The sequence below is a fragment of the Dermacentor albipictus genome, chromosome 6, assembly GCF_038994185.2.
Source record: "Dermacentor albipictus isolate Rhodes 1998 colony chromosome 6, USDA_Dalb.pri_finalv2, whole genome shotgun sequence".
NCBI classification, from domain to species: domain Eukaryota; kingdom Metazoa; phylum Arthropoda; class Arachnida; order Ixodida; family Ixodidae; genus Dermacentor; species Dermacentor albipictus.
In genome coordinates, this window is record NC_091826.1 from 65,235,904 (window position 1) to 65,248,646 (window position 12,743).

Genomic DNA, 12,743 nt, shown 5'->3' on the forward strand with positions numbered 1-12,743 from the left:
TCGCTGACATTAGCTCTTAACAAAACACAATCCAACTGCCACAATGCTGGCAACATGGAAATAAAGGACCGTGGTGGTGACGATCGCTGCAACTGTGGAGACTCCTGCTCGGCAGGCTATGGTGAGAATGCCTGTGGTCGCATGCTGTCGGGCAGGACACTCCCTGCTAGCTGTTGCTATTCTGGCTATGGTCTTGGCTGCCATCTTCACTAAATTTCTGCATGCAGCTCTAGAGGCTTTGTGGGCAGGAACTTGTACTCTTTGTTCCAGATTGCTCAGACAGGGCTTTGAAGCTGCAATACTGCTGGCTTCACCTGTGTAAAGTCCAGTTGGCATGTGCTTTACACACCCCAAAATCTTAACACCAGCAGAAATTATAGGTGCCAGACAAAGCACAAACAAGTTTTTTAAGCTGCTGATCTCACTTTTTGATTCACTTAGCATTCTCAGGATACTTTATGCCCTTCTCGGCAGTTATCATTATCTCCAACCATTTTCTAGCCAACTTGAGTCATTGGGTTAATGGGCTGAGCACTGTGCTGCTGTGTTCAAGGATCTGCATTTGAAACCAACCTTTAGAGCAACTTGAGTCTTTGATTATGTGACACTGGGTGTCTGCTGCTCTTCCACGAACCTCTTTGATGCCAATTTTGGTCATTGGGTGTGTGCCAGGGGCCCATGTGTGGCACTCATCAAACTAAGAAAAATATCCTTTAGAAATTCTGTTGGGTAGAATCAAACCCTCATCACGTATATTCAGAGATGTATCATGCACAAATTTTACTGTGGTACCAATAGATCGTACAGTGTGTATAGAGGGATGTGCGAGAAGAGAGCCTGGCTGCATTCACATCTCAAACATGACGCATTATGGCAGTGGCAATACAGTTTATCGCTACACCACTTCAATGCTAACCGCATTAGTGTCAACATTCACTGCACAATGGGCAATGCTGGAATTTCATATTTTCTGAGCAGGTCTGCATGATAAGCATAACATGTTACCTAGGCATATAGGAGCTAGCCAGCACATTAATTTAGCTGAATTTCACACTAAATGAATGAATTTGACTCCAGGTGCTTTTGTGACATTTCTTTCTTTCACGAGGTTCTGTGGTAAATGGCATAGAGAAAAAATATATGTATTATTTACTTTCAAAACAATAATAGAGGAGCCACAGTACAGCATTAATTTTGCAGTACGGTGTAATTAGCAGTTCAGGCCCAATAGCTATTAGTATTTGTTACGTCATGAGGACCTATGGGTAATATTCAGTAAGCCTGCAAGAAATATCATGCTATCATCAATTCATGCAAGACATGTGACACGAGTGCATGTAGACAACTTATTTACCAGTCCGCATGTCTAGATATCCCTGATGCTGATTCCGACCAGAGGCACCACCCACCACACCATTTCAATACAGCATACAAGCTTTACTCGGTTTCCAGACATGACATCACTAAACTTGACTGATGGCTTCTCAAAAACTGCAGCACTCACTTTCTCATGTCGTTGCCTTGCTGTGCGAATGCCGACCAGAGTGACAGGGTTTGCTGATGCTCAACCACACGTCTGACACTTAACATTTAAAGCTTGAGAAAACATCAGCTGGTACAACTGTTTAGCCTGTATTATAACAATCTGTACAAAGGTAGTCAGGTTGTAATAATAAATAAATATCTGTTACTAAAACATAAGCATTTGAACTAGGAAGCACAATTATGTCAAATGTGAACTCCAGTGACAAACATATTTTAGACCAATCCACAATCAAGACAAAATTTCGTTACGCTGGGATAGGTGACGTGACACGAAGGCACTCCATAAAAAACTCTCATGTATGGCATGGTCAACTTTCCTCTGGGTAATATTACAAGAAAAGCTCTTTGGTGTAGAGAGCCAGAAAAAAAAAAAAGGCTCAATCGGTCGATCTACGACAAAATTTCGAGCCCCTGAGCTTCAGGTCTTCCCCTCCAAATGGCAGGTCAGGTGGCGCAAGAGGCCATCTCTCCGTGAAAAGGATGCACCACAGTGGATGCAGGGAAAAGCGCGCTCTCCAGTGTGGGTACGCATATGGCGTTTCAGGCTCCTATTCTCAGTGAATGTTTCTGGGCATAGGTGGCACTGGTAGGGGCGCTCTTTTGTATGGGTGCGCAGATGGCATGTCAGGTCGTAAGGCTGAGCGAATGCTTCTGAGCATAGCTGGCACTTGAAGGGGCGCTCGCCTGTGTGTATGCGCACGTGTTGGGTCATGTGCTCCTTGCGCTTAGTCTGGTAAGGGCACTGCCGGCAGGAATGCAGCTGGCCACATACGGACACGAGTGAAAGGTACTCCTCAGGGGATACTGATAGCGAGGAATCTGCAAAAACCAGAGGGAGCACAGAAAGTCAATGAAGCCATCTATTTGATGGAACTAAAGTACTGCACCTGGAAATGAAAAAGTGTTGCCTCACTTGAAGGCAAAACATTTGACAACCTTAGCCTGGCAACCCAAATATTACTCTCACGGAAACAATGCACTGATGCAGTACATGAATCACACAATTTCGTATCTCTGATATTGACCCTTTTTGTGGAGCAGTTTGTTCTAGTGAAACAATATGGCGCTTTCGGTGCCGCACTGCACGTCACCTCGGCAACAGCGCACGAATACGAAACCATTATCGCTTCCATCTTGCTTCTGTGCATTCAGCTGTCAGAAATGCAAGTGAGTTCTCGCTCACGTATTGTGCTCCAATCATGCAGGATTGAATCATGTGGATTGAAGATGTGTGCAGTAGTTTCCTATAAAAATAGTGACTGGCATATTAAGGAATCGAATGAATGTGTGCAAGTTCGCGGACCATTGCTGCAACTGCCCGTACATGTTACCGGCACTTCGAGATGTACGGCTTTCTTCAAGAATACAGAACTTTGCTCATCTGCCAGCATTGTATCGCTAACATTCAAACAAAGTGCTTTAGCCCTGGAACGTCGGCAAGAGTGAGTACCACTCATTAAACGACAAATGGAGTAGCGCCGCTTCCTGTTATAGCGTGTCTCGTGCATGGTATCTTCACACATCTTTCCTCAACTGGCATGAAACCTTACACCCACTCTATCGCCAACACATTAAGTGAATGGGTGGACAATTGAATATACGTGCACGACATGGCCACAATAAATGACGGAGTACACTGATAGCGCATGGATGGTCGAAGCTAAATGTTTCATGATAGCCCAGAAGAGTGAGCGAATTACTAGTGATAATACATCTTTGATACAAGGTATTACAATGTACTAAATGGCTACATTTGAAGTCTTGTGCACAGCAAGAACAAATCTATCAGAAGTGAGCACACCCGCGAGTGATTAGGGAGAAATTATCAGATAGTGACCGAACCGAGGGAGTCAGAAAGGAGACAAGCCACTGCTTCAAAATATTTGCCAAATAAAGAACGAAGAGCAAAACGCACAAATCCCGATTCAGTTCATGAACGGAAGTTTGGATAGCTTGGCATACATATTTAGCTTCGCTTTTAAGACAAGCACTATATACACTGCTCATGCCATTTGCACATAGCTTAATCAGCTTCCAAAGTGCTTTTGCATGTTCTGTGAAGCAGTGGCCAAAGCTTTGTGTCGTCCACCCAGTCACCATGTACATCTCCTGAAATAGAGGTTTGCTAAGCCGTACTGGCATCATATATGCCCACTGTAAACGCAGATGCAACAAAGGCAATTGAGGCAAGCAAAGGATGGGTCACCACATGATCAAACATGGCAGTGCCCGTGGTATCGCCACGAAAAGGGTCAATATACAACGAATTAATGAATATATTACAGCTCAAACGCAGAGATGTAATTTGGAAATCAATATTGATACGATGCCTAAATAGTCACTTATGCACTCACCTATAAAACTAAGTATTACACATTTTTTCACATCAGAATACAGCACAAGTGCATCAATACATATTTGAACACACAAGGCATATGAGACCGAATATTCACATGAATGAAAAACAGTCATATAACATAAAATGAAAAATATGTGAAACTAAAAAAAAAAGGAATCAACATGGCATCTTCAGAGCTTAAGTTGACACCGCAATTCTAGTAGAGAATACAGCCCCACTTCCAAGCATTAAAAAACAGCAGTTTTCACTACAAAAATAAGTACCTAGCCTTGGTACATACAAACTTCTACTCCCAATATATAGAGGCCGGATGTGACCTGCAGTGTTAGATATTACGATGATAAACATAATCGATTATTAAAAAAATACTCAGTCCCTGTCTATTCTGTGAAGAAGAATAACCAGCGAAGCTGTGTATGCGGGCCCCTTAAAGGCAAACTGCACCTCCAGCCTGGCATTGCACTATCTTCAGGATCAGACCACGTATGGGGAGTGCTTAACGCCTGCGTCACCTCTGCCGTGGGTGAGCCCAACATTGCACTATCTTCGGGATTTCTTTCTACATGTGGACACGATATTGCGGAGGGTAGCCCTCAACAGTTTCGCTGTAAATATATTAGGCAGAAACATTTTCAGAAGTAAGGGGGGAAACACAAGGAAGAAAATTGGAAGTGGGCTTCACCCCAAGGCTATGTCTCCATTTGAAATTTGTACAGACAGTTCTCTTCATGTGTGAGCAATAGGTACACATTTTATTTGCTTTACACTATGTATGTGACACCTATGGAGCCAGAAATCTTGCATCGGTATGTATCCGCTGAGCATACTTTTAAGAGAAAGTGAGTCACGTGCAAAACTTCTCCCTCGCCCTGTGCTCCTGCTCTAAACAAACAAATGACGCTTGCTGCCTGTTATTCAGGGTTGGCCTAAAACATTTAGCTAGAAACTTTGTACTTAATACCAAAACTCGGCAAGAAAAAAAAACATTTTCTGGTACGTTGCCTGTGGGCAACACTCAGTGAAGGGTTAGTCAAATTACATTTATACATAACACTGTATTACAGGATTTATACAATGCCGCACAACAAAGGCATCGACTTATGTTAGAACACATGAAGCATATGAAATTAAAGGGACCCGGAAATGATACTGATGATTTTGTACAAATGTACTGAGTCGTGAGAGCAGGTCCTTCTTATCATTAATTGACGCATCTAAGTCCTCTGCTTAAAGTGTGTAATTTACTATAAAGTTTTCAAAATTGAAAAGAGGTTTATTAGCAGCTCCTTATGGAAAGGGCACAGTGACTGGGAGTGGTGAGGCAGCCAGAAGCACAGTCCAAAAAGACGCCAGCAACCAGCAGCGCGAGCAGAGCCGAGCTGTGCGTTGTCGATGCAGCTGTACAGTGAGACGCTTCTTCTTCACAAAATGTACATTGCTGCCAATTGCAGTGCACCGCTCGGCTGAATTTTCAGCCACCTGTAATTATTTGACGTAAATTGCCCTAATGACGCTAGTAGGGCGAGCTATCCAAATGGCTGCCCAGGGCGTGTCGTCAATAATTTTTCCAACTTTATAGTGAACAAACGTTGTTTGTAATAGTTGGAATGTTTGTTAATTTGTTTCTATAAAAAGAAAGTAGCAAAAAAAGAATGCACAACAACGATTTCTCACTACACTTAAGCATTTCTGGCACACAGCAAGTGTTGTCTGCTTGCGTTACAATGCGCTCCATTTTGACGAGAGCTCCATGGCCAATGTCAGTCTCAGTCATTTCGCGAGCACGATTCACCTTTGTTGCATTCTGGGCTGCAAACGTAGCGACTGGCAATATGTCAAGCTTCGACATCGTGTCCCTCTGCAAGGCAGCAGACGAATCCAGTTAGTGCCAGGACTTGCGCGTTCGTGACCGTTACTTTACACCAGAGAATTACTACCACAATAGTGCTTAGTGAGTTTGGTATTTGGGTAAACACAAGTGCAAGGTGACTGGGTCTGGCCTTTTGACCATGCCATTTCATGGGATCAGCAGAAATGCAAATGTGAATGTTCTGCATTGTGCAGCCACCTGGTGGCACAGAGCTCAACCAAACACAGTAGCAGTAACGAAGTGTATTCTTCTTTGCTGCTGGTGTAAATTTTTTGTAGGAGTGTAATCGTTAACACATTGTTCTTGTGAATGCTTAAAATGTTTTACACTTGGTTAGAGCAATATTAGCTCTTTTTTTTGGCTGGTCAAGCTATGTGCCACCAGGTGGCTGGATCATGCAGATTGATCAGGCCGCTCATGTACGTCTACACTAAAGTTTCTTCATCAGCTTGAATTTATGCCTCCACCCATCCGTTGAAATGCCCGGCTCGCCTGTGGTTACCGGAATACCCAACACGTTCGGTGTTGTGACAGAATGCCCGCACCGCACACCGCTTTGATAGCTCTTGCTAGGGATCAACAGCTACGCAGATGGCGGAGAGGGAGGAGAGGCTTCGTGCTCTCTCTCCAGGACAACCAGAAGTAGACGACGTGACGTGCCATCATGATGCAGAGCCCGTGAAGGCGGAGTTTAGCCCCCATCACTCAGCAAACAAATTGAGCAGAAAATGCGTGGCTATGGAGGAGGGTAACTTGTAATCGTCCGTGGCTCTGTCAATACGAGATGCTTCATACAAACTGTGGCATGAATTATTGATTATAGCTGTACCATATGCGTCTACAATATTTGTCCGAACCATTTCAGGGGCCCTTTAAGTATTATTTTAAGTGAAATAAATAAATCTGAAAACAAAATCATAAATATTTGAAACTTATACAAAGAAAGAATAAACATAGGAATATGATTAGGTATTTGCAGGTGATGAAAAAGCCCTACCTTTGAGCATTAAGCAAGGGATTCTTCTTCTCTAACAGTGCATTGTAAACACTTTCCATTATCATTTTTCATTGCTTAAGCAACAGAAATATGAAAATATGAAAATGTAGTTCAGGCAGGCCAGTGACCTTGCTTGGCCGTGCGTCCTTGAGTCAACGCTGCCATTCAATATGTCCCTAAAATAAGGCTGCGGCACATGTTATGAAAACCTAGATGAAGTCAATGCGGCGCATATATGTTGCTACCTGCATGTTGCATTATGAACTGGTACATGTGAAGGACATGCTGTAGAATAGCTTTTTGGTGTGGTGTAGGTGTACCCTGCACAAACTGCGACTATGTTTATTAACAAAAGATCCAATTTCCAAGTCCTTAAAGCAGCATGCGTATGATGTGAAAACGAAAAATGTCGCTTTTGAAATACTTGCAGAGGATGTGGCAGGCTCCAATCATGACACTGGCCTTCTTGGACAAGGCTTTCATTATCACCAAGAAAGGATCTGGATTTCATGGCAGTATCCGATGTGCTTGCTATCCAGACTACAGAAAAGGCTTAATCACAGCCATGGCATTATTCCATCTGCATACGTACGATGACTAGGTCGGATTTCTAACAGTTACTGTTTGCAGTGGGAGATCTTATGGGTCTTGTGCAATAAAACCTTTTGATAACGAAGCTGAAGGGGGGAGCTGAAATTACTTTATTATATTCTTTACTGCCCTTCACTGCAGTGTATACGCAATGTAGTGCATAAATTTGAACTTGCATTAAAGAAGACGGCCTTGCATCCCGCAGAACCGCGCAATAGCCATGTGCACAATGAAAAAAAAAAAAAAAAGCATTGGCACTCTCAACACACTACTTCTTGCCACCTGACACGATTGCATTTACAATAGCTGCTTTCTGTTTCAATGCATGATCTTTTATTTCCGCTTTCAGTTGGCTCGTCTCTAGCATTGTGAAACTGGCAAAATGACAACACAGCTGAATAGGTTGCACGCTGCGACACCAACAATGTTTGTCGTGGTCAATCAGCACGTGTCACACCTTGTTGCACTCGCCTGCACGGTGCCTCATTGGGACAAATTATGATAATAATAAGGACCAGTGTTCGACGGCGCATTCAGCACAGATGCCCAACAGTTTGGAACATGAGCATTGTACGTGTGCTCAACCCCACGGAAAGCAATGTATTGAGCCAGCAAGGGTCGGGCATTTGTTTCAGAGACAAATCAACTTTGTATTTTGGAGACAAATTAAGTTTGGCAAATCCATTGGCAGGTTAATTTTACTTTGTAGAAACAAGGTTTTGAAAACCTGGATATCTACGGAAATTCCAAGGGGAATTTCCCTTTATTAGATCCAATAATTCATTATATCCTGCTTACTTATAAGGAAGTTTCACTGTAACATGAATTTTGTACCTCTTGTCTTGCCTTCTAATTACAGGTGCCAAACCTGAGGTCAGCTTCATTAGGAACAAGCTGAATTGTCTGCAGGTGCATCAGCCTGTGGAACTCAATCGTGACGTGACTAATGTGTGACAGTAGACAGTGGCAACGCAAAACTCTAGAAGGTGCATTAGAAACATTTTCCTTATGTAGTGGTGGGTTATTGATTTGATTTATTAAAAATTCTTAGTCTAATTAGTCTTTTTGTTAAGCGTGGCTTTAACACATGTCCTCACTTTTGTGACCTTGCCAATATTTCAGTGATGCTATGGTGGGTTGTAAGAAACCGGCCATAGGTGGTGCTGTCGGTATAGCCGAGCTTTTTTCAATATTGCGAGGATTAGGAACATTCATTTTAAACGGCACCAAAATACACAAAGAGCACGGGACCAGCACTGGTCCCCTGCTCTTCCTTGTTGATGTTTTTTAGCGCTGTTTAAAATTAATGTTGCGTATCAACTAGTTCACGCCCAAAACCTTCTGGGTTACTAGGAACATTTCCATTGATTTGTCCATTTAGCAGGTAACAAGAAACACTCAATTCCTTTATAATTAATGCTGTAATGGAAGGCTGTTTTGTGTTTCTAAATTCATGTGTGTGCCAAACACCTGTGCAAGAAAAACTTCTGTGATAGTGTTACTGGGGTCGCGACATTATTGCATCTGCAAATCTCGATCAGTGTTGACAAGGTAAGTAAAATGTCATTGCATATGTGCAGTGTATGTCGTTTCTAGCTAGATCACTGAAGCTAAGCTATGTTTCAATGGACGGTTGGTATGGAAGGAGACATACCATCTGCATTGCCATGGTATGACTCAATTTTAGCATCAACAGACTATTTAAAATGTCACCTTTGAGCTAGTGCTTCACCTGACAATAGCGTTCCCACTGTAAATTGGCATGTTTTGTAGATCTTGCCATCAGTTTTGCAACTACTCCCTCGCCCAATGAACAAGTGGTGCTTTTCAATTGTTTTAAGGTGCTGACACTTGCAATGAATGTTAAACAGTCCTGACTAGATGTGCTGCAGCTTTTTAAAAAGACTTGAATGGCTTTTATGTACGTCACCTTGAGGCCCTAAAGGAGCTGTCACTCAACAAATCATAGGGCGACATTATGGAAGTATTGACTAGTAGGTGTCATACTAATTGCTCTTCGAAACTGTTTAATCTGTCGGAAAAATGTATTTAAGACGGCTACAAAATGTGTTGCAAAATTTCTTACAGCCATTTTTAAAACACCTACAAGATGTCTTGCAAGACGACTTAAATACACTATTTGGCAGTGAATCATACAATCTTCTTGATGGCTACAAGACATTTTAGGACATCTGACGTTTTCGTAAGATGTCTTCAATATCTAGCCAAGACCTCTTGAAGACATCTTGTAAATGCTTAAAATGATTTCTAATACGTCTTGCTGACCTTGCCAAGATGTCTTGTAGATGACTAATAGAGTACTGTGTGTTCAGTGGAGTGTATACCTCCGTGTGCCAGATCGGCTACCGTGTTGAGCTTCGGTAGCTTCATAATTTATTGTTAGAACTGCGACTACTGAACGTAATGTGCAGGACATACCTGCCTAAATAATGCGAGCATCACGTGAAATGTGCACAGTCAATGCGGAGCATCTAAACTGTTCGCATCGTTTTGTCATGACGCTGGCATCTGTGTAGCAGTGAAATTGGACCTGCACCTTTATGCAGGGCTCAGTCTCCCTTCAGAGGAAGGGTACAGGGCAGTGACTAGTCTAGTGTGTGAGTGAGACATGCGTATATGTATGTATGTATGTATGTGTGTGTGTGCGCGTGCGTGCGTGTGTGTGTGTGTGTGTGTGTGTGTGTGTGTGTGTGTGTGTGTGTGTGTGTGTGTGTGTGTGTGTGTGTGTGTGTGTGTGTGTGTGTGTGTGTGTGTGTGTGTGTCAGTGAAATGTAGAATCACAGAATCCTACAATGAAAAACAGGTCAAAGAAGAGAATGGGAAAGCATCAGGATTTTACTGATGTTTAGGCTGGGGACCAGCCCTCACTCCAAAGGAGGCTGATGCCCGACCGAAAGATCAGTAACATCCGGGTATTTTTCCAACGTGTTGCTACTCTTTGACCAGTATATGTTGGTGCTGCATTCACCAGAGTGATTAGGAGGCAGCAACACCTATGCAGAAATGTTAGTAAAGTTATCTTTTGTACGTCATCATAAGTAGTCAACAACCAGACACCAAGGACAGCAAGGTGGAATTACTTGTACTGACTAATTGAATTTAAAGAATGATAAATTAATGGAAATGAAAGTGGATGAAGAAACAAGTGGCCGCAGGTGGGATATGAACCCAAGTCTGTGCATTACATATGCAATGCTCTTACCATTTGAGCTACTGCGACACTGTTTTCCCGTCTACTTTCTGCTGTATTTATGTTTTTACTACTAGAACTAACACTGGGACTGTGAGCCAGTGTGTTGAGTGCCACCACCACAAACCTTGCCAGCAGATGTAGAACATTCTTTCTGCCGCAGGCCTCACAATGTACATGAACTTTTTGGGTGGAGGTAACTGGTCAATAACCCAGCTACATACACACCTCAAACATGACGTGTTGTAGCAGTGTCAATAGTGTGTTCCTACACTATTGCTAATCGCATTAGTGTCGACATTCACTGCGAGATGGGTTCTGCTGGAATTTTCTATTTTCATAGCAAGTCTGAGTGATACATAAGTAAGTGTGGTATGTTAGTCACATAGGTGCTAGTGAGCACATAATTCTAGCTGAATTTCACAGTAAGCTAATTAAATTGGCTCTAGGTGCTTTTGTGAAATTTCTTTCCTTGGTGAAGTTCCGTGGTACACAGCATACCAAAAAATATACATATGTAATTCCAAAACAATAATAGAGGAGCCACAGTGCAGTGCTAATCCTACAGTACTGAGAAATCTGCAGTTCCGGCTCAACAGCTGTGATATGTAACGTCAAGACAACCTATGGGTAATCTTCAGTAAAGCTGCGAGAAATATCACATGGTCATCAATTCATCAGAGACATGTTAGAGGAGTGCACGTACACAACTTACGTACCAGTCCGCACATCTGGATATCTTGGCAGGTGATTCCAGCCAGAGGCAACACCTACTGCACCATTTTAATACCAGGGTGTCTACCAAGTTGACATTTCCATATTCCCTGAGTTTTCCAGGTTTTCCCTGAGTGCCATTGCGAAATTCCCTGAGTGACAGAACTTTGTTTTATGTCAAGACAGGCTGACACTATGACACCCGATGCTGTCACTCTCTAGTAAGCATGGTAAGAAATGACTTAATCTAGTTTGAATAGTAAGGATTATCATTTATTTTATATAAAAAATCTGTAGCGAGGGGTTAGTAAAATGCACAGCAAATAAAATAACTTTGAAAAAAAATGGTAAAGCTCATTTGAAATCAAGTGGAACATTCTCAAATATGAACAAAAACAAGATGCATACATAAACAAATGTTTTCGAATATCCACTTCAGTCACCAATTATGATAGACTGTCAATACATATGTGTGAAACATAGGTGGTGCTTGAGACTCCACTGAAAGCAAATCAAGGTGCTGCAATGAGTCTGGAGCATTTTATGATGAGTCATTATAATTACAGAGTAAATAAATATTTGAATATTGTACAGTCAGTCATGCTGCGCTTCTTCGCAAAGAGGATTAAATCCTCCACTCGAATTACATGCACAAGTTATTCATTAACCTCAAGCATTTCAAGAAAGAAGTAAATACTATATATATATATATATATATATATATATATATATATATATATATATATATATTTCAAGGTTGCTACCAAGATGCCCCACATCAAACGTCACGTAAGACATGGTAGTGCCTTCACCAAAACCAAAGCGATACTCTGTAACGATGCATATCACTCAGAAGCAAAATGTAAGTAATTTAGGTTAACAGAACGGTCAATTTGCCGGAAGCTTAATGTTCATGCTCTATTCCTTGCTACCACTGCACAGAAATGGCAAAAAGAGGTCGCGTCTACAAATGTGCACGCCGTGACTGAAGGTGATATGAGCTACTTTTATCAATTTATAGCAAGCTCATTGGTGTGAGGCCCGAACTTTGTCACAAATGAGATTCTCCACAGCTGGTGCGTCACCCTCAACTTTCCTGACATACTCTCAGCCTGCGCATAACACCTCAGTGTTGCATTTCACTGCTTTAGCGAGTCTATTTCGATTTGGATGAGGAACACCTGCATTCCAACGTCAGCCAACACTTTGTTTTTTGAGCTACAGCTCCTAGAAAAAAGCGGCTGCAGGCTTCCTTTCCCGTTCATTCCTCAATGCGTAGGTCCTTTTTGTTCTTGTCCTCCTCCCGCGCATTCACCCCACGGACCATTCGAAGCATCCTCTTCGTCAGGTGTACAGTCAACGTCCGATTTTTCAGACTCCCTAAGGGTTGCGAAAACGTCCGTAAAATCCGGCAGTCCGTAAAAATGAACGCATGTCTTTTACTGCCATTAAAGAA

At 42.3% G+C, this 12,743-nt stretch overlaps 1 protein-coding gene across 4 annotated transcripts in view; it reads right to left on the reverse strand.

The window, feature by feature from the left end:
- The window catches only part of LOC135912314 (zinc finger protein 596-like), an 83,933-nt gene that overhangs the window by 22,270 nt on the left and 48,920 nt on the right, over positions 1-12,743 (reverse strand). For 3 of the 4 annotated variants that reach the window (XM_070540739.1, XM_070540738.1, XM_065444716.2), the window contains one exon: positions 2,230-2,364. The exons of the other annotated variant lie outside the window; for it this stretch is intronic. In XM_070540739.1, the coding sequence (XP_070396840.1) occupies positions 2,230-2,364 (135 nt within the window). The remainder of the gene's footprint in view (positions 1-2,229; positions 2,365-12,743) is intronic. 4 annotated transcript variants of the gene reach the window in all.